Consider the following 21,249-nt stretch of genomic DNA (forward strand, 5'->3'; position numbering starts at 1 on the left):
CTTGATGAAGTGAAAATTATGTACCAATCATTGGAGAATACTCAATTTCCATTCAAACATTGTTTTTCAACGCTATTAAAGTATTGCATTCACGAAGAGTTTCAAATATAGCATCCCACACACTTGCCAAAAGTGCTCTTAGTTTGTATTGAGGTATGTCCTTTTTGTATTCAACATATTTAGGGCTAAAAACGAATCGGGTCGAGTCAAATTCAAACAAGGCTATTTGAGCTCAATTAACACGTTTACTCATTCGAACTCAACTAAAACTTGAATAAAAATGGAATATTCTTGTTCAAACTTGGTTTGTTAATCATTAATGTTGTTCAGATTCAGCTCTAACTTGACTAAAAATAAACAAACGACCCAAACTCGAGAGTAGCTTGAACTCGAATTTTTTGATTAAAGAAGATTTTTTTAAATTTAACAAGAAAACTCTAACCATTTAACTATAAAATAAATTAACTTATAGTTATAATTGAAAAAATAATACATAAGATAAATGGTAGAAAGTGAACTATTTAATATGTATGGATAATATAATAAATCAAAAGTTTTAGTTCTACAATATATTATTATACAAATTATCCTATACATACTTTGGGAACATAATAAATCTATTATATAATGTTAAATTATAAATGAACTAATAATATATAATTAAGTATATAAAATATAACTAACTTATAATAAAATAGTACATACATTTATAATGTATGAGTTTCAAAACGAGTTCAAACAAGTCAAGTCGAACTTATACGAATTTTATTCACAAGTTTAAATTGAGTAATCGAATTTATATGAATTTTACTTATTTAATATTCAAATTTATAATAGTGTTTATGAACATCTCACAAATCGAGTATACACGACTCTTTTCATTCCGAACAAATTGGAGACAACGAACTGTTATGTTGTTGTATTTTTTTTTTCCAAGCAATCAATCTTCATTAAAATAAAAGATGATACATGCAAGGGGGTGATGTTTCCCAACAAATATCCAAATACAACAACACAGTGCAAAAGTGGTGATAAAAAAGAAAATAAAATGGGATTTTGAGACCAATTTCTTAGTCACTACGCAAGCCCTACAAAGATGGTACCATCTTAAAAGACGTTTAGAAGGTAAGCCACAACTAGAAACGGTGTAAGCGGGTACACTGTAGTCCGTTGTCTTGAGATATTTTTTAGAGAAATCCTTATTCCCTTTTACAAGATCACCGGTTAGGAAAAACGGTAACCTGGATAGACCGACATTGGAAGACCAGATCTGCAGAGGGACAGTCAACATGCACCTCTGGAGTGGAGCGTGAGGGCCATGCGCTGGTGGTATGGAGGTCGGGTTAGGTTGATCTAAAGGATCGGAGGGTGGGAAATCTGTTGGTGCGGCGCATGTAGTCGACAGAGCAGTTGGAGAGCGGCAGCAAGTGAAGACCACACGAGAAAAAAAGCTGCACGTGAGAGCCATGCGCCAGCATTTTGGGCGCGATTTCGCATCATTCCAGTAGATCGACAGTAAGAGAATTTCATGGTGGGGTGTGTGTTAACTTTTCATGGCTGGAGTGCAGCAAATCTGAGAAAATTCAAATTGGGAGAGAAAAACTACCTTATAAGTATATTCATATATAGGTAATGGAAAAGAAAAGGAAAAGTAAAAAGAGGCGAAGAGGAAGGTGGTGCCGAGTCCGGCAACACTAAACGAAAAGATGGATTTTTTCATACGGAGAGAGAGAGAGAGAGAGAGAGAGAGAGAGCTGTTATGTTGTTAATGAATGTATCAGTATTTAATCTCAAAAAAAAAAAAAAAATTGAGGACTTTAATTATGCCATTGACACTTTAATGTGAAAAAACCGAAATTCGATCGCAGGAAGAAAACACAATGTGTCCTTTTCAACCACGTGGCGCAATCTCGTGGGTTCAATGTGTTTAAAAAGATCCTGTCCGTTCAACGGATCCTAGTGCTTGCTTTCCAGTATATTTTACCCTTCGCCTCGAACCGTTTTGTTACAATTTGCAATAGGCGGAATCTGAGCGGAGGCAGGAGAAGCAGCGGCTAACTGCAACCCTCGTCGTAGTTCTCACGCAGCCTCCGATTCTCATTCCCTCATCCCTCTGACCCTCTTCCTCACCATCTCTTCCCATGGCAACCGCATCTGAGAAATCTGACCCCAATATTCCCGCCCAAGAAAACCCTAAGAAAACCCTAGACCCTACGGTCTCTGCCACCGCCATAACACTAGATCAGCACGAAGACCAGCCCAATGATACTAACATTCAACCTTCTTCTCAATCTTCAGTACCTGCTGCTCGTTCGGAGACGGGCGAGTCTCAGAAGGACGGAGACGATTCGAAGAGCGCGGTCGCCACGGCCGGCTCGCCATCAGGGGATGACTGTCAAGCTTCCAGTATTCAGAAGAAAATTCGCCGAGCCGAGCGGTTTGGTATAACTTTGCAGCTTACAGAGGAAGAGAAGCGTAATTCCCGAGCGGAGAGGTATAAATGATAGCCTTTTTTTTTCTTTCTTGTGAATATATCGCGCGCGCGCACACACACACATATTTATTCATGCAGTTATTTCTTGTGCATTAGCATGGAATTTGTTTACTGGTTATGGTAATGCGGAGTAAAATTGCTGAAGGTAGTTTCCTATGCTAAAGTATTGTGAAGAGGGCTTTTTATGAAATACTGCAGATTGTGAGGTCCTCGCTAGATTTTGAGGGAATTAGTTGATGTGAAGGGCTTTCTAAGTTCATATATGTAAATGTATGGGAATATTTATAGTTAAATTCTCAGCTAGCTGTAACTTATGGCACTTTTATAGCCAATTTATTTATGATTCTATATTTGATAGTTTTGTTCTCACATTATTCCATGCTTAAAATGACTTTCTAATTCCATAAATACTTTAAAGTTTCATTGCACATCGGAAGTTGGAATGGTTTTGTAGATTAAACAGTAATGCTCTTTCCTAAACTTCAAATTTATTTAGCTGTGTTTTTCAAGATTACTCTGTCGTGGGTACAGCCTGTACAGTGCAAGGTTTTCAAGGAGTCCCAGAAAACATGTTGCTTTAGTAAGCTGCGGTAGAAGTTTCTTCTGTTGACGTTCTTACACTATGGAGACTGTGTATCCTATATGAAATGTGTGCACGTGTTTGTTCTCAATGTTTTGCCATCCAATCTGTTGCTATTCAGCTCAGAAACCATTATTTCTGAGGGATGGAATTAATTTATAGGAGTTTATTAGCAAATAATCTTGTATGGGCCATACATTTAAAAGAATCGGTAGTGGTAGAAAACTGCAGATGTATAGTGAGCGTTAACAATCTCTCAAAATATATCTGTTTTCTATTTAAATATTTATTTCCATTGTTCTTTATATTTTTTATATACTCGTGATAGTTGGAAGGTTTAACTAGATTGCTAGCCATCTTAAAAGAAAAAATCTACTTCAAAATTCTCTCTCTCTCTCTCTCTCTCTATATATATATATATATATATTTATTTCATTTAAATATTATTTTTTATTATTTTCTTATTACCAAGGAGAGCTATGGTGTATGAGGAAGAGAAATAAATCCGAACTACAACATTATTGTCAAAGATTTCGAAAAAGTCCACGTAAAGTATGAAAACTCATAACCAATAATAAATGGCCGAGAGAGATGGCTGAGAGAGAGAAATAATTGAAATTGCACTGGAAAACATCTAGAAGAAAATAATTGTCATAATAAATGGCCAGCCAATTCGGCACTGGGTCAAGTGTGGATTGATCTAATTGAATTCCACAATTGTTTCTTTTTTCTGTTGACTATTTGAACTTGATCAAGTGTGGATTGATCTATTTTAGGTTTGGCACTGGGTCACCATTGCATGGCTCCGAGACATTGAAGAAGTCAGAGGAGCACAAGAGAAAGGCTAGAGCTGAGAGGTTTTATTTCATGCCTTTATAATTCTTTTTTATAAAAATTGAGTTGAATTTTGTAAATCTTTAGTTAGTCATTTCTATGGTCTAGGCAGATTGCTTGTAAACAGTTTTTTGTTCTCCCAGGTTTGGGCTTCGTGACTCGTCTGTGGTTACTGATGAGGAAATAAAGAAGAAAGCTACATCTGACGAGGAAGCAAAGGAGAAAGCTACTACTGATGTGGAAGCAAAGAAGAAGGCTACAACCGATGAGGAAGCAAAGAAGAAAGCTCGGCTTGCCAGGTTTGCACCGGTTTCTAAAACAGATGCCTTGGAGGAAGAGAAAAGGAAAGCAAGAACGATCAGGTATATATCGCTTCAAACTTTTGGCCTACGTACCCATTTATGGATAATTTAAATGTTTCTGGCAGTCTTAGAGTGGATGTCTGCATATTTTCTTGCGATTCTTATTCATGCAATTTTCATGTTTTCTTAGGTTTTCAAGCTCTCCATCAAATTCCTTGTCCCAAGTGAATGGTAAAGGAGATTTGGCACAGGTAAGGGCATTTTTAATGGGTTTTGGGCAGTCCCTTTGCATAAGATAAAGCATAGAAAGTGTGCTCTGTGCTGATGATCTTTCTTTTCATGTGGATCAGAATGCTGCTATCACAGGCGAGACTGGAGGAGGGGCTTGATTTGAAGCATCCTTTTCAATGGTAGGATATATTTGAGCTGTAAATTGCAGTGCTACTCCCAATGCCGTAGAAATTTGCCTTTAGGGTCTCTATGCTCCCTATCCCCATAAATGGAACCAATCTCTGCACCTTGAGTCTAATATATTTTTTTATAGATAAGACAATTTTATTAAGACAAGTAAATAAGCATAGCCTAAGTACACAGGAAGTATACGAATGCAGAAACCTAGTTACATGTCAAACCTTGAGTCTTTTCTCTGTTACTAATGAAGAAGGATTGATTGTGATTCATATTAGGTGCTCTAGAGGGAAAACTTTCAAATATTTCTTTCAAGTAATAACTTCAAATCCATATTCATTGATAAATCACATAAATTGATGGAAATTCATTGACCTAGAGGCCAAGTTTATCGAAACATTAAAAACTGAAGATGTTCATTATTTATATCTGAAGTATAAGGTGTTGACTCAAAGAGCAAAATGGAATAGGGTGAAGGGTGAGAGTCCCTTCTGATTGCATTGGCATACTCTCTTTTAGTCTAATTCTTTTATTGATATTTTCTCTATTAGCTGATCTAATTACTCTTTTTTAATCTTCTCTCTTTTGTCCTTTTTTGACAGGTTTTATGATTTTCCTTTTTTTAATTCCCTCTTCGGCTTCTACACACCCATTCCTTTCTTCTATCATGTGCATTTCCAGATGCAGCATTTTCCATTCTTAGACATGCTTTTTCTAGTCCTGAACAAGATTTTGGTAGCACGGAGTTTTCTCATCCTGGATTTGGTTTAGCACAGTTCACCTGGTGAGACCTAGAGTAATCTATGACTACCTCCTTCGTGTTAATTATCTCAAAGTCTCAGAAGAACATCAGAAATTCAAAAACTACTTGGTAGATGATATTTGACATTTTAGATTTTTCATTTTCCAATTTACCCTTGACAAAATTCTCCTCTACTTCAAGATGTGGCTAGCATCTGATATCTCGTTATGGTTTTACTTTCATGATCAAGTGGGCATGGCAGTACTAAGTTGGTTTTATGAGTTAATCATTGTCTGATCCATTGTTGGCAGTGTCAAAATGTGCTGTATTGTTTTGCTATTTAGTTTGAATGGTTTTATGGTAGGACTAATTAATGTTAGAATGGGCGTTCTGAAAAAAGAAAAAAAAAAAGAAGTCTCAGATTGTTCTATTCTGCTTTGCTTAACTTTTAGATTTAGGATTATTTCCATATTGCAGTTTCATGTGTCTACTTTTGATAGCGGACCCATAGTGTGCACTCAACCTAGAATGAGATGTATTATTGATTCTGCTCTGATAAGAATAGGAGAATGGCCTCACCCATGGCATTTGTGAGGCATGCATATTTCAATGTCTTTGAGCTTAATTTTGAGTCTTTCCACCTTTAAAGAGGATGAGGGCATGGAAGAAAGGAATTGTATTAGTTTTCTATTATCTTTCACTTGCTTTTATTTCTAGATGAGGTTTTTACTCGTGTCTTATTTGGTGATGATGGTATAACACTACGAATTTTAATACTGCTAATCATGGATCAGATCACATGAACTCATCATTGCTTAATATTAATCCGGTGCATATTATCTCTGCAAGTTCCTGTTGGATCAGCCTAGATTGAAAGGTATATGCTACTTAGTGCTGCTGTGCAACGCTTGATCATGAGAACCATTCCCTGAATGTACTAGTAATTTGAAAGATATATCTGTCAGACGAAATGGAAAACCTTGATGCTGAATTAGTAATTGAGTTCTATAAGAATTTCTGATGTTTTCATTTGCACTTTGAGATAATTGCACTCTTTGGAGGTTCTGGTAAATTTTCTTTGGTCTCACTGCAAGAACTGCACGATCTGCAGGTAGGGTTGTGGAATGAAGACTCTGATAAGTAGGTGAAATTCCATTAGCATTGTAATTTTGAATTTTTAATGTGAAGTTTTTGATTGTTGAAACATTGGAAAATGCCCTGCTTCTTGGAAAGTTCTTAATAGGTTTCAAGTAGCATTAGATGCCTGTTTCACTTATGGTGGGATTTCAACTTTTATTCTTCTTGTTGCTTCATTTGGTCATTTCATTGGACAATTTCCAACTATTTTACAACTCTTTTAAATGGAGGACATTTTTATAAAACAGTGGTAAGAATCATTTTACCAGAGTAATGAGATGCAGTAATAGAGGGTGCAAGGAGTGTGCAGAGCTTGCCCATTCTAGTTGTGCAAATATTTTTCGTTTTACAAAATGCTGTTCATTTGAAACAGGGTTGTAAAAAAGTTGTGAAAAAAGTTGTCTGTATCACACTACTTTAATGTTGTCCTCATCAAGGCGAATTGTGTTTTTGCTTAAGCTTAATTATTGCGATATTTTGTTACATCCGTATTCAGTGAACTTAGATGATTTGATTAACCAAACGAGGTTTTAGACAATGTTAGGCAATGCATGGATGAATCGCAGACCCCCATTCACATTCCAAATCTAAGGGATTATTGTATGGATGGTGTTCGATAAATTCATTTTTTGTTTCCTTCTGATAAATTTTATAAAATGTATAAGTGGTTCATAAGTCCTTTTTTTTCCTCAGAATTATAGTGTGTTAAAAAGTGGTTCGTAAGTCTATTTTTTTTCCTCAATATTATAGTACGTGTTAAAAAAAGATGAGAAAACTAAGGGCATGTTTGAAAAGGGAGATGAGATGAGAATTATGTTTGTGAATGATAGTGAAATGATTTGTGAATGTCTTTTTGGGTTATTGGAAAGGAGAGAAAAAGTTGAATAAATTTATTATAAAGTTTAAAATATTGTTATAATATAATTATTATTTTAAAATTTGAAAAGTTGGTATTATTTTTTGTGTTTTATTTGGAAGTTTGAAAATGTTATAATGATTAAGTAATAATTAGATAAAAAAGTTGATAATTTGAAATCGAAAAGTATGTATTTTGGTAATGTTTGAGAAATAAATTTTGAAAAATTTTAAGAAATTTCGAGATGAGATGAGATTTTAAATAAGTCGTAAGAAGCTTGGTGGATGATATATACATATATATATATATATATATATATCTATCTATTTGTATACAAATGAGAAATTGTTGGTTAAAGACTAGTTTTTGCTTCGAGATTGGTTTGAGAATGTGATGTAGAAGTTAATGATGGCGCTCTGGGATAGTAAGAAGTGCTGTCAACATCAAAGTTTTGATTACCGTTTTGTACAGGTTGAAATGGTCAGAATTTTTTTGTGTCGGAATGGTAATCGGCACGGTGAAGGTAAGTGTTTTGTACCGAGTCAAATTTTGGCATTTCGGTTTGTCTCGGTCAATTTTGACTGATTTTCGGCGTACCGGCCAAAATTAAGATTTCAGTTTGAAATGTTGAAAGCAGGACATGGAAAATGTCATTTTTGTAATTACAGTGAAGCGCATGACATTTTCGTCAATTTGCTCCGTCACTCTCTTGAAGAATTGAAAATGAAGACCTATTTCATATTTTCGTTTCTCTTGAGTTTCTCCTAGTCCTAACTCTTTCCCATTTTTTGCAAAACCAAACCCCAAGCGCCGTCGCCAACAATGCAACACGCCGACACCACCTCCAATCCTCCACACCGTCGTAGACTAGCTTGTAATCAATTCGAGCCTTGTGCTTCTCCACGTGATGACAGACTTGCAGTCGCAGCCCTTGCTCTGTTCCTCGAAGCAGATTGTCAATCTTCATCATTGCAAGTTGACCCATTAAGATAAAAGCTGTGTAAAGTTCAGATCAAGGTCCTTCTATATCAGTACAAAAATCACGGATTTTTTTCTATCTATACAGACCAATGTACATGAATGACCACTGATTTAGATCAAGGTCCACATAATCATGTTTATTTGAAAAGATTATGTGCCAAGCTTATATATAAATTGAGAAACCCACATATGCATCTTTTGTTTAGTTATCGATTGTTCATGTATTTGCTGCCATATTCCATGCAATTATTTATGTATTTTCATAATATATCAAAACACTTGCATACGACATAAAACCTGGAAATATATACGTTAGCTACTCATATTTGATTGAATAATGCTACATCATAAGCTTGGAAAAGTACCGCTCGAATTCTTGATCAAAGGTTGGAAAATACTTGATTTAATGCTACAACATAAGCTTGGAAAAGTATTGCTCGGATAGCTTGGAAAATATGTGATTTCAGGTTGGCAAATGGCAGAGGTGTAAATTATCATGTTATACCAGTATGGGCTACATGCAAGTCAGGGGAATCGCTTTAAGTTGATAATGATTTGTTAGTCTTGAACGTGATTGATGCATGGAGGTTATGGCCATATGAACTCAAATGTTTAAGGATTAAATGCATACATGGTTTAGGGGTTATAAGAAAAAATCAGGCTTGATGATTTTAGAGTGCATTGGCATGAATTATGGCTGGAAGTCGATGGACTAAATTAGGATTTAAAAAGGATTGTACAGTTTTGGTTGGTTAGTCGCAGTGTGCATCTAATAAAGAATTGTACAGATTGATCATCCATTCTTGTGTGCAAGTATGGAGATGAGTAGGTTTCTGAGTTGATCCATATATATAAATATATATATATATATATTTATCATTATGCAGAGTATAAAAAATGTCTAGTTATCAATCATGGGCCATACACGCGTAGTGCCAGTGGCAAAAAATAATACTCAATGTGTCTATTGTAGCAAAACAATTAGAGGTAGCGGAATCACTCAGTTGAAGTATCATCTAATTAGAATTTCAGGTAATATAGAAGCATGTAAAAACGTCCCTGATGATATAAAATGACAAATGAAGGAGTTGGTTAATGAATTGAAAAATTAAAGAAAAGAAAAGAAAAATAAACTCAGAGATTGGAGGCCCTGTAGATTTAACATATGAAGATATTGATGATAATATTGAGAGACACTATCAGCATTCAAAAGGGAAGGGGAAGGGGAAGGAGAAAGAATGTGGAAAGTTAGTGGGAGCATTGAATAGATATTTCCCTCCAAGAATAACTCCTGGGTCTCAACCTTCCATAAAGAGTGCTATATGTTTGAAGGAGATGATTGACAAAGCAAATATAGATGTAGCACACTGGTAGTATGATGCTAATCTACCTTTCAATGCAACTCAATCCAAGTTTTATTAACAGCTATAGATGCCATAGCTGCCATCGGGTTAGGATTCAATGGTCCTTCTTTACATGATTGAGAGGAATTATGTTGAAAAATTCTGTGAATGAGGTTTAGAGTTTTCTCTTAAATATTAAAATTTTTTGGAAGGAGAGTGGTTGTTCACTAATGGCAGATGGTTGGACAAACCAGAGGTAAACAACCCATAATCAAATTTCTAGTTTATTGCTTAAAAGGTACAATGTTTTTGAAGTCTATTGATATATTAGGCCTTAGAAAAGATTCCGAAACATTATTTAACATGTTTGATGAAGTTGTTCAAGGAGTTGGAGTTGAGAATATTGTGCAGTTCATAACGGACAATGATGCAAGTTATAAGAATGCACGAAAAAAGTTACAGCAGAAGTATGACTCTTTTTTTTTGTCCCTTTGTACAGCTCATTGTATAGATTTGACGTTGGAGAATTTTTCTAATCCTATGCATTTTTTATTATTATTGATAAAACTATAAAAAAAGCAAGGAAGATAACGTAGTTCATTTATAACCATGCTTGAGTTTTGGCTTTGATGATAAGAGACTTCACCAAAGGTTATGATTTATGTCGCCCTGCAATCACAAGGTTTGCAACAAATTTTTTAAGTATCTAATGCTTACTTTCGTTTAATAAAGCTTAGACAAATATTTACTTATAATAAATGGATTATATTAAGTCATTCTAAAAGCAACATAGAGAATGAGATAACTGAGATTGTTATAAAAGATAAAGAGTTTTGAGCTTAATGTCAATTTATTATGAAAATTAGTGAGCCTTTGGTTCAAGTTCTACAACTAGTGCGTGTATTGTTAAAACTTATATTGAGAAGTATTATGAGTTTATGATTTATATTGTTGTTATTTTAGAATTTCGTTTTTTTTTTATATATAATTAATTTATCCATATATAGATTATTTCAAAACGATACCGGTATTGGAATATTTCGTTCCAATGTCTCGACTGAAACTAGGGGTGGGCAGTGAGGACCCGTACCTCACTACCCATTTCCCGCCCCACAAGGAGAAAGACCAACGGGGGCGGGATGACCCCAGCGGGGCCCGCCCTGTCCCTCGATCCGTTCCACATATATAAAAAAATATTTTTTTTATATTTATATATATATATATAAATAAATATATTGTATATAGATTTATACAATTTATTAAAAACTTGAAATTGTATTCAAGTTATTGGATTGTCTTAGCCTCCTAAGCCAACCTTTATATAGGAGGCTAAGACAATAAAGGTTGTGAAAATAAAGAGTTTTGGGCTTAATGTCAATTTATTGTGAAAATTAGTGAGCCTTTAGTTTGAGTTCTACAACTAGTATGTGTATTGTTAAAACTTATATTGAGAAGTATTATGAGTTTATGACTTATATTGTTGTTATTTTAGAATATATATATATATATATATATTTATATATATATAATTAATTTATTCATATATAAATTATTCCGAAATGGTGTTGGTATTGAAGTATTTCGTTCCAATGTCTCGACTGAAACTAGGGGTGGGCAGTGAGGGCCTGTACCCCACTACCCCGTCCTCGCCCCATAGGGAGAAAGACCAGTAGGGGCGGGGGGCAGGATGACCCCAGCGGGGCCCCGCCCCGTCCCTCGCTCCATTCCACATATATAAAAAAAATATATTTTTTATATTTATATATATATAAATAAATATATTGTATATAGATATATACAATTTATTAAAAACTTGAAATTGTATTTAAGTTATTGGATTACCTTGATCTCTTAGGCCAACTTTTATATAGGAGGCCAAGAAAACCCCTCTCTCGCATGGTGTGGGACGGGGTGTGGGGAACGGTCCCTCCGCCTCGCATCATGTGGGTAGCACCCCTAACTGGAACGATTACCGCAACGATATTCAAAACTTTGGTTGACAATCGTTAAGGTCCAATTCTAAGATGTTAAACTGCAGATGCCTTTTAGGATGTGCTCAATGTCATCTTTTGTGGGTTCCAGCGGGGAGTTAAGAGGTTGCCAACTGTAAATTGAATCGTCATAGACCCGATGGCAGCCCTGGATGAGAAATTTTTATGGCGGCGCTGGATATAATATTGGAAATTCTGTGAGTTAAGCACAATCAATATGGAGAAGAAACACGAAACCTATACATAAAAAATTAAACTAGACTCAAGATGGCATATCCAGTAAAAGCAACTACAGTACAACACAACCATGCATATATAATACTCAACCCATGTTGGGAATAACTATATATCTAAGACTAACTCGAAGTATAGTAGCGGAAATAAACGAAAGAAATTGATCACAATCACACAGAAAGAACACCAAGATTTAAGTGGTTCGACTCAAAGTAAATCTACGTCCATTGGTGGGGTCGGTATTGGAGATTTCACTATCAACAAAGATGGAGTACAGAAGAATAATACAAAACTTCACAAAGAAGTCATCTCTCAAACTCACTCTAACTTCTCTCTCAAGAAATCACTAAAAACAAGACAAAAATGATTTCTGAAGTCTTAAAATCAAAAGGGGGTGCCGTTTGGTATTTATAGGAATAGTGAGAATTCACTTCTGTGAACATTGGCTCGAGCGAACACTCGAGCGAGTGTCGAGCGAGCGTAGGTTTTGTACACTTCGCTCAAGCCAACAGACGAGCGATGTCGAGCGAAACTCTCGGACTGAATATCGTTCGAGCTGAATGTCGAGCGAGGGTCGAGCGAAGCTCTTTGTCTTCATATCGCTCGAGCTGAATGTCGAGTGATGCTTGAGCGAAGCTCTTTGTCTGAATTCGCTCGAGCTGAGTGTCGAGTGAATGTCGAGTGAGGCTCTCTGTCTGAATTCGCTCGAGCTGAGTGTCGAGCGAATGTCGAGCGAGGCTCTCTGTCTGAATTCGCTCGAGCTGAGTGTCGAGCAAATGTCGAGCAAAACTCTCTGTTTGATTTCGCTCGAGCTGAGTGAACTTCCGCTCAAGCGAACATACAACATTTCACTGTTTCATCTGAATTCAAGCCACCTCTTAACAACCCAAAATATCAAACTACTTTCCAAACTTTACACAACCAAAATACCAACATATCAATATTCCAAAAAGATTAAAAAACGTGCATGCAACTATTGTAAAATGGACAAGGATTGAGTTGAGATGCTGGCTAAGCATCATGTTCAGCTACGTGGCTGTGAGCTTTGCATGCAAGATTAATAATTAATGCTCAAAAGTCAGTAATCGATGAAGAAACTTAACAAGTACGTGACCTATTAATGTTGATGCAGCTGAGGCTTAAGGCTACCACATGGATTGCCCTATCGTGAGATCTACCCTCTTCTATCTAGTCCTGTATCTATCCTTTAAGATTGCATTTAGACGTTGAATTGAGTTTAGTTAAAATGAGATAAAAGTTAAAAATTAAATAAAATATTATTAAAATATTATTTTTTAATATTATTATTATTTTAAAATTTTAAAAAATTAAATTATTTATTATATTTTGTATTAAAATTTAAAAAAATTATAATAATTAAATAAAATAAATTAAAATGAGTTTAGATCCAAAAGTACTTATAGTCGTTGTACCCAAAAAATAAAGAAAATAATGTGTATTAAAACAAGGACTGAAAGGTGAAAAAAAAAAAAAAAAAGGTGTGGGCTCGCTCATAGCTATTTTATTGGCTGCTGCCCTTGTCAAGCGCGCTTGCTTCAAAGACACATCCGTGCGGTGGCTAAAAGAGGAATAGTAAATATATTTAAGAAAAATTTACTTATTCACTTGTCATCTATTGATACGTTGAAGATTATGAGATTTTGAATTCAAAATTTGAATTTAATAAAAAAAAAATTAGATAAAATGAGTCCGATAAGTTTTTTTATAAATAAAATTATAAGTATATGTATCACTGTAGCTAGAATTCTTCACCCAACTCATGTAATTCAAAGTCTTCCGCAAGTGTTTGAAAATATCGATCGCACTTGTACAAGTAGGCAGATCAGTGTCAAGTGCGTCCATGACGGGACCATGCATGCCGTGGGATGAGTAATCATGTACTCAAGTGTAAAGAGTTTGACGATCGATGGAAAAAACAAGTTCACAAACAATTGCAAATTGTGCTTGGAATTAACAGTATAGTACTACTCCAATTGCACATTGTTTCCTTACACTTGAGTTGCAATAAAATATTCTGTTGTTTTCTTGTGACGTAGGAATTATTCTTATAGATGTTGCTGACAAGTTAAAAGGACTGTAGCCCGATTGGTATAATCTTCAGCCACCAAAATAGAAGTCTGTAATTCGAAATCCTATTTTTCAATTAAAAATAAAAAATGTTGCTGACAAAGTTGGATATATAATTAATATACCGTCAACAGATAATATTGATGATCTAGTGGTACCGCTGGATTATAAGTAATTTGGAGGGGCCGGATACTTTTTGGTGTTGAATATATAGTTGAATTGAGATTTTTAGGAATACTTTTAACGAAGTGATAAAAAACGAGTAAGAAATAAGAAAAATAAACAAATAAATTATAAATTTACATTTTTTCATGAATACTATCTAAACTTTCATATGTTGCAATTAAAAGGTGAGATTAAACTATTGAAACGATCTATATAGGAATTAAAAGAAAGTGGTATGTAATATAGCATGTAAACCATGCATAAACTAATTAAGCCCTGCATTAATAATGTATAGCAGTAGCATATATTTAAAAAGTTTTTAAGAGTAGCACATTTATATACTGCATCGGCTTAGCTAGTTATTAAGTGGAGAGGACATTTCTCTGGCCCATACAGTACGGGTCTGGGCCTTTACCTTATCCATGATTTAAGTCACAGTACCGAAAGGGCCCGTTAAAGCCAAGAAGGGCCTAGCCCACTTCTCATCGCCGTCTAAGTAACCATCCATCAGCGGTAAAGGAAGGACAGTCATTATAAGAATCCATTAGTACAAGAACCCTCATTTCCAAATTTAAATTTGAATAATAGATATATCTATTATCACTTAAGCAACATAATGGTTTAGAGACTCTCTATAAGAGGAGAATCCATATACGTAAAAGGGATCAAATTCATTAGCATTATTGTTATTATTTTCAGTCACTGACTTAGGCATCGGAGGCATTCCCTCGAATCCCCAAGTCTTCTACTCTTTGGTTGCAGATAATTGTGAGGTAGTGATGGTGAAACACGTCTATAACATTAAGAAAACGCGAGACTTTTATTAAATATGTTTCACCTAAATAATTACAAGTTTTAAAAGAGAAATAATTTAATGTGAATATTATATTCTTTTTTAATATAATCAAATAAGGTATGATTGGTCTGTCTTTTCTCTTCTCTATCTTTCCTTCTATTGTGGTTGATTAATGATTCTCTTATTTATGTTTTGATTGCTTAGAAAATGTGGGAAAAGAGAAGAAAATTGAATGAGAACTCAACTAGTAGATATGTTTACCAGTGTTTTCTAGACAATTGAATTTAACATTTTGATCGATTTGCTAAAAGGGTATGTGCTTCGGCTAAAATGTGATGCAGAAATACTGGGAAGTAAAACAGAACAAGAAATCAATGACACGTCCTGGTTTAGAAATTACACACACAAGTATAAGTTAATTGAAAGTAGAGAGATGTCGGTCCATAGCTAGCAACGTACAAATGAGAAAAAAAAGATGAAAAAAGAATGATGGTAAAAAAGAAGAGCAAGAGTTTGAATTCAAATCAGCATATAGAAAGCCTGCAATCTTGAGAGTGTAGAGTAAAAAGTAGAGAAAATATATTTACAATCATGAATTAGATAACTGCCGTGTAATCGTTTTGAAAAAAGCGAATAAAACACGAGATCTGTATGAAAAAATTAATTTTTTAATAGTTGACTCTACTCTTTTTCAAAATAATTACGTGATATTTACGTATTTTACGGTTATATATAGAATTACTATTTTTCAAAGGGAAAAGAGTGAGAGAACGGAAGACCTTGTATTAGAGTGCTAATCATTAACATCATTCCAAGAGATGGATGAAAGTTTTGCAAGGGGTGGTTGTAGTTTTTCCCAACATGGTGAGAATGATGCAAGTGTCATTAGGTAACAATGCTTGATAATAGACTATTTTGGCACTTTATGATAGGTTAAGAGTACTGCATATTCAACTACCTAATAATTACTCCGTGCAACATCCAAGCTAAGGAAGTTGCTTTTGAAAGAAAAGTCTTGATTACCAAACAAAACACGCCATTTAAAAACGAATATCTAATTAGATAATTGGATTTATTTTTGGTAAAAAATAAAGTTTGATTTTATTTTGATCATATGTTTATATGTATTTGCATATATTATCCGACAACTATGCATTTCTTTGATATGTATTTTTCAATCATGAAATAGTTCATCAAACAACATCTGTTGTTTCTGATGTCTGAATCAATTTCAAGAAAGCACAACAATTCATAAACTTACAAGTTACAAATAAATTCCATTTAAATGACACATCTTCAGAGAGGAAAAGTTAATCAGAAAACATATATCTACATATGGCTAAGGTGTATGTCATTGCACCTTAATCTCCACGAAAACGTGCAAAGTCCTTGCATACATCTGCAACAGCTCTCCTAATCTTCTAGCAAATCGCATGAGAAATCTCACTGGTACTCCACTTTGGGATTAGAATCATATTCCCAGCAAATCTTTTACCCTTGTGAGAAGGCATGCTGTCAAGTGCTATGCAAGCGGTAGGAGTTGGCAGGAGCCAGGACCCCTCCTCCTCTGATTGAAATGGGAGAAGTGTGGAGGGGACTCCTATTGATTGAATGTTGATCTATAAACACAACCACGACCGTGATATCGTCATGAAAATGCCTCCGCACCCCCTTATCAACCTTTTTCAGGTCTGAGTACCTCATTTCTCTTTTCTTGGCTGCTTCTCGAAGTGCAGCTTTGAGAAGCCTCCTGGCAACTCCCTGGATGGCAGAGGAATTGAAAGGTAAATCATTTTGAAACCAAAATATTTCACCAGTGACAAAGGGACCACAGATTGTGGCATATATGATTATGGCAGTAGTTATATTTAAAACATAGACAATAAAATCTTACATTACGTGGGTAATTGTCGACAATTTGGACGGCCTCCTGATTACTAAGATGCTCCCATAGACCATCTGAAGCAAATATGAGAAATTGATCTTCAGGGCGTAGTTTATGTACTGAAATGGATGGCTCTGAACTAAGGATTGGCTTAAGGAAGGGTTCAGGCAGTCTAAATCTAGGCAGTAGAGGCTCTCTGTTGAACTCTGCCCTCTTCAGATATGCATCACCAATGGATCTTGAAACCTGCAAAGTAAATAAGAAGCTCTATTAACAGATAATAATGCTTTAGACTACTTCACCCTGACCAATTGAGTCATAATGCCATATCATCTACTTAAACACAAGTAAACTGGCAAGAATCAAGATTTCGGATAGGCATGCTTTTTTATTTTCTTATGATTTCCGCTTTTTTATTTTTGAAAAGAAAGACAGTGCAAGAAGCATTTGTTCCTGAAGGCTAAATGTAACCAAAAATAGTTAAGACAAAACTTCAAGTGAAAAAATAATAACGTGATCACAAAAAATGAAGCTTGTAGAATCATAAGTTGTATGACTAAGAAAAAAAAAATACATTTTTAGATCCTAAAAATAATACCTGTATGAGGCCCTTCACTCGCCAAACTCTATGCTTCAACACCACAATATCCAAGTCATGGGGATGCATTGCCTGAAGTTCCTCTCTTACTGATTTTATACTCGCATTGTGCTCATCAGATAATTGAATAGCTGTGACTTCCCTGGTGGCTCTTTCTGCCCGCGCTAACACAACTCGGGAATCCCCAGCATTTGCAACATACAGAAGTCCATTATATATTACTCCCACCAAACAACATGATCCAGCAGAAGCAATCTGTGGCTTACTAAGCCACTGTTTCTTCACAAGAGAGAGAAAGTCCTTTTCAGTTGCCATGAAAGCCTTTCTGATAACAGTTTCTGATATGCCCTGATGCTCAGACGTGTATCCTGCATCACAAATAGAACAGGATTTATGGTTCTATAACTTTAAGAATATGGAAATAACACATAATGAGAATTACATCTAAATGTGATCCTTCATATTTAGTGTTGTATCGTCAGTAATTATCATGCTTTGTCCATCTCCAACTACTAGCTCATTGCACCAGCCAGTTGTGGATATATAAAACCGGAATCTTTAGAGCTCAAAGAATACAAGTTATGACGTTTGAGATGAGGAAGTTCTGATCATAGTGACATCCAATTAGCCAGGTTTTTGCACACTTGCTAACTAATAATTAAGAGCATATAAAGAAGTATTAACACCAATTATTGAAACAAAATCTTTATCAAATGGAATATAACAGTGCATTGAATATGAGAACATACTCTTGAGGTTTCCAAAAAGATTGTCGTTGACAAAACATGAAGCCTCGGTTCCTCCATGCCCGTCATATACTCCAACAAAGGTCCCCCGAGGACCCGATTCAGATGAGCTCAATGGCCCAGACTCGAGTTGGCTTTGATCCTCCAACAAGTTATTAGCCTGAATTACAGCCATTGAGAACTCCCCATGAGCATGGTGCCCCAAATCCTTACGCCACAACAAGCCATCAACCCTCCCATTCACATCACCCTCCACGGACGGTTTCCAACAGGGTTTAATCATTTTCTCGAGCAACCACTTATTAACACAAATGCATATGTCTCACATTTATCATCCAAACGATCCAGCAATCAAAATATTCCTCAAACCCAGATCAAGAGCAAGTCCAAAACCCAACCTCAGCTCCAGTTTCTGCTTATACTCAAAACCCACAACCCCAATTCCTAAAACTATATATCCACTAAACCAAGACACCATTAATATAAACAAACTTCAGATAAAGACCAAAATGGTATGGGCAAAATCAACGGAGCAACGTCTCTTGAGACAAGAAAGCAATAGTCTTAATGTGAGTTCAGAGAATATGGACGTGTGCTGGTTCTGTGTACCTTGAATCTAGGTTGAATGCGTTTGGTTCTTCCATGTGTGCCATCTTTCAGAAGCAGACTTAGCTGTAAAAGCACTTAAAGATTTGATGTTGGCAGGGTTTGGTCCGGGATCGGAGTGATCAAAAGGGAGCAATGGATAAGAGAAGGCTTGGAGTCTTTTGGCAGAAGATCTCAGATTGTTGTCACCTTGTCAGGGGAGATCTAAGATGAGGAAATAAAGAGATTTATAATTTTATACTAAAAACTCTGACATTGTTGCTGGTGTTCTCTCTTTTGCTTTTTTTTTTTTTTTTTGTGTTTTTATGGTCTGTGGCCAAGTGATTTGTTAGGGCTTTTTAAATCCTTGGCTGACGTTTTGAGTTCTACGACCTTACGAGCAGCAACCCATCATTTTAGGCAATTTTTGCTCATCTCCTACTTTTCTTTCTTTCTTTTTTCTTTTTTTTTTTCTTTTTCTTTTGGGTTTCATCAACTAGTTGCACGCACACCCCTTGCAATGCATGGAGAAAATAGTTAATTTTGAATTTTATGTAGAACTTACTTGTCTGAACATGACAGTCAATTATTAATTTTAAGAGAAATAATATCATAAAGAGATATTATAAAAATAAATTTATTTACATAATTTTTTATGATATATTAGATATATATTACAATAAAAATAATTTATTGATATAATTAAATTATATCAATTTATAAATTTATCTCGAAAGTATTTTTCTAATTTTACTAAATTAAGTATAGAAAAAATAAGAGGAAGTGTATGGAGGAAAGAAGGTGAAGCGCTCTAAACCGTCAAAACTCCAAACTGTCTAATGTAAGAATGGATGATGTAACTCAACAACAATAAAGCTTTTGCTTAAAAAATTGTATATGTTATAGATGATCTCTTTTTTATTTTTCTCAAATTATTTGAAATGTCACTCTACAAAGTATTTCCTTTGTTTCCATGAAAAAACTTGATGCTTTAAAATTGATCGATGATGAGGGATACAAAAAAATGTTAGTTATAAGAAAAAGGCAATAGACTTCGGAAAATACTAAATACTATATGTAACGGGAATTTTCCTTTAGGAAAGGCCTATTGGGCCTCGACCTAGGAACCCTGCCCAATGAGGTTTTTTATCCAAGTAAGGAACGAAATGTCAACCAGAAAAGGGCATCGTCTAGTCAAAAAGACAGATTGACCTAACACACTTCGACCGCCCTCGAAAACAGAATGTGAATAGAACACACGAGAAACATGGAGGACTCTCGAGTCATCGACATCATGTCATCTATGGTTCACATAAATTGGACCAGGGGCTAGAGAACTACTCCATATTAATGGCATTACTAATTAAGTCACACACAACAATTATAAAGCCGACATAAAGCCACACCACATTAAAGAAAGTCTGACAGCAGACACAAAAAGAGAAGCATGGACTTTGTGGAAAAAAGACTATATGCATCATCCCCAGGCACAGTATAAATAACAAACTCCAGGTACAAAAAAACTCTCTCTGGTCCCTAGATTCTCTTACTTATTTACTACATTCCAAGAATATTTACTAACTTTGGCATTGAAGGTTCACCGGCCCCAAGACCGCCCTCTCAAAACCGCAATACTTTCTACTTTGTGCACGGCTCATTTTCGATGACTTGAGTTGTCGGCGCTTGGCCTAAAGATGTACGAAACACGACATTAGCAGTGTCGCCATATGTGAGATCGTAATAGATCTTGTGTGTCCTTCGTACATCCGAGGTAACCCGTTCCATGTAACTTAAAGGATCATTGAAGCAACTCGAGACATGTAAGTAGATCAAATGGAGAATCAGGCATGCATGAATGATAAAAGCATGACAGAAGAAAGCTAGGCATGCATAAATGAAGTGACAGAGGAGACCGACATTCAGCCTCCGACCCCCGATCGCGTGGAAGTCATGAGTGAAGTTCTAGATAAACGGGAGCTCTAGAAGGTAGAGCCAATTGGACCACTAGAACTCGTTATCCTCCACCTAGACTGACCAGAGGTTATGGTGACAATCAGCAGCGAAATGACACAGGAAGCTTGAGATGCCATGTGACAACTCCTTGCTGAACACCTGGATGTGTTTGCGTGGAATCACAGGGACATGCTCGGGATAACGCCTAAAATCATACATTACAGTTTAAGCATGGACCCAAAAGCCAGAGGGGTGAGGCAGAAGCATCGAAGCATTAGTGCGGAGAAGAATGTCGCCATAGCCGAAGAGGTGGACCGACTGCTGAAGGCAGGGTTTATCCAAGAAGCTCACTACCTGGAATGGTTGTCGAATGTGGTATTAGTAAAGAAGCCGAGCGGCAAATGAAGAATGTACGTTGACTTCACTGACCTCAACAAAACTTCCTGAAAGATAGCTTACCGCTTCCCCCCATTGACCTCATCGTCGACTTGATGGCAGACCATCGTATGCTTAGCTTCATGGACGCCTACT

At 35.7% G+C, this 21,249-nt stretch overlaps 2 protein-coding genes across 2 annotated transcripts; one reads left to right on the plus strand and one right to left on the minus strand.

Moving 5' to 3' along the window:
- Positions 1–1,987: 1,987 nt before the first annotated feature.
- LOC109014339 (protein MODIFIER OF SNC1 11-like) lies at positions 1,988–6,655 on the plus strand. The gene is made up of 6 exons (XM_018996765.2): positions 1,988–2,494; positions 3,851–3,931; positions 4,052–4,270; positions 4,401–4,461; positions 4,561–4,620; positions 5,221–6,655. The coding sequence occupies exons 1-5, from the start codon at positions 2,142–2,144 to the stop codon at positions 4,597–4,599; spliced, it is 753 nt and encodes a 250-aa protein (XP_018852310.2). The 5' UTR covers positions 1,988–2,141; the 3' UTR covers positions 4,600–4,620; positions 5,221–6,655.
- Positions 6,656–16,088: 9,433 nt separating this feature from the next.
- On the minus strand, positions 16,089–19,067 carry LOC109014338 (probable protein phosphatase 2C 38). Its single transcript, XM_018996764.2, has 4 exons — positions 18,184–19,067; positions 17,435–17,802; positions 16,846–17,082; positions 16,089–16,712 (listed from the first exon to the last, which is right to left on the minus strand). Exons 1-4 carry the CDS (start codon positions 18,461–18,463, stop codon positions 16,467–16,469), a joined length of 1,131 nt encoding a protein of 376 aa, XP_018852309.2. The 5' UTR covers positions 18,464–19,067; the 3' UTR covers positions 16,089–16,466.
- Between the last annotated feature and the right edge of the window lie 2,182 nt (positions 19,068–21,249).

Source organism: Juglans regia, chromosome 3 (assembly GCF_001411555.2).
Source record: "Juglans regia cultivar Chandler chromosome 3, Walnut 2.0, whole genome shotgun sequence".
Classification (NCBI taxonomy): domain Eukaryota; kingdom Viridiplantae; phylum Streptophyta; class Magnoliopsida; order Fagales; family Juglandaceae; genus Juglans; species Juglans regia.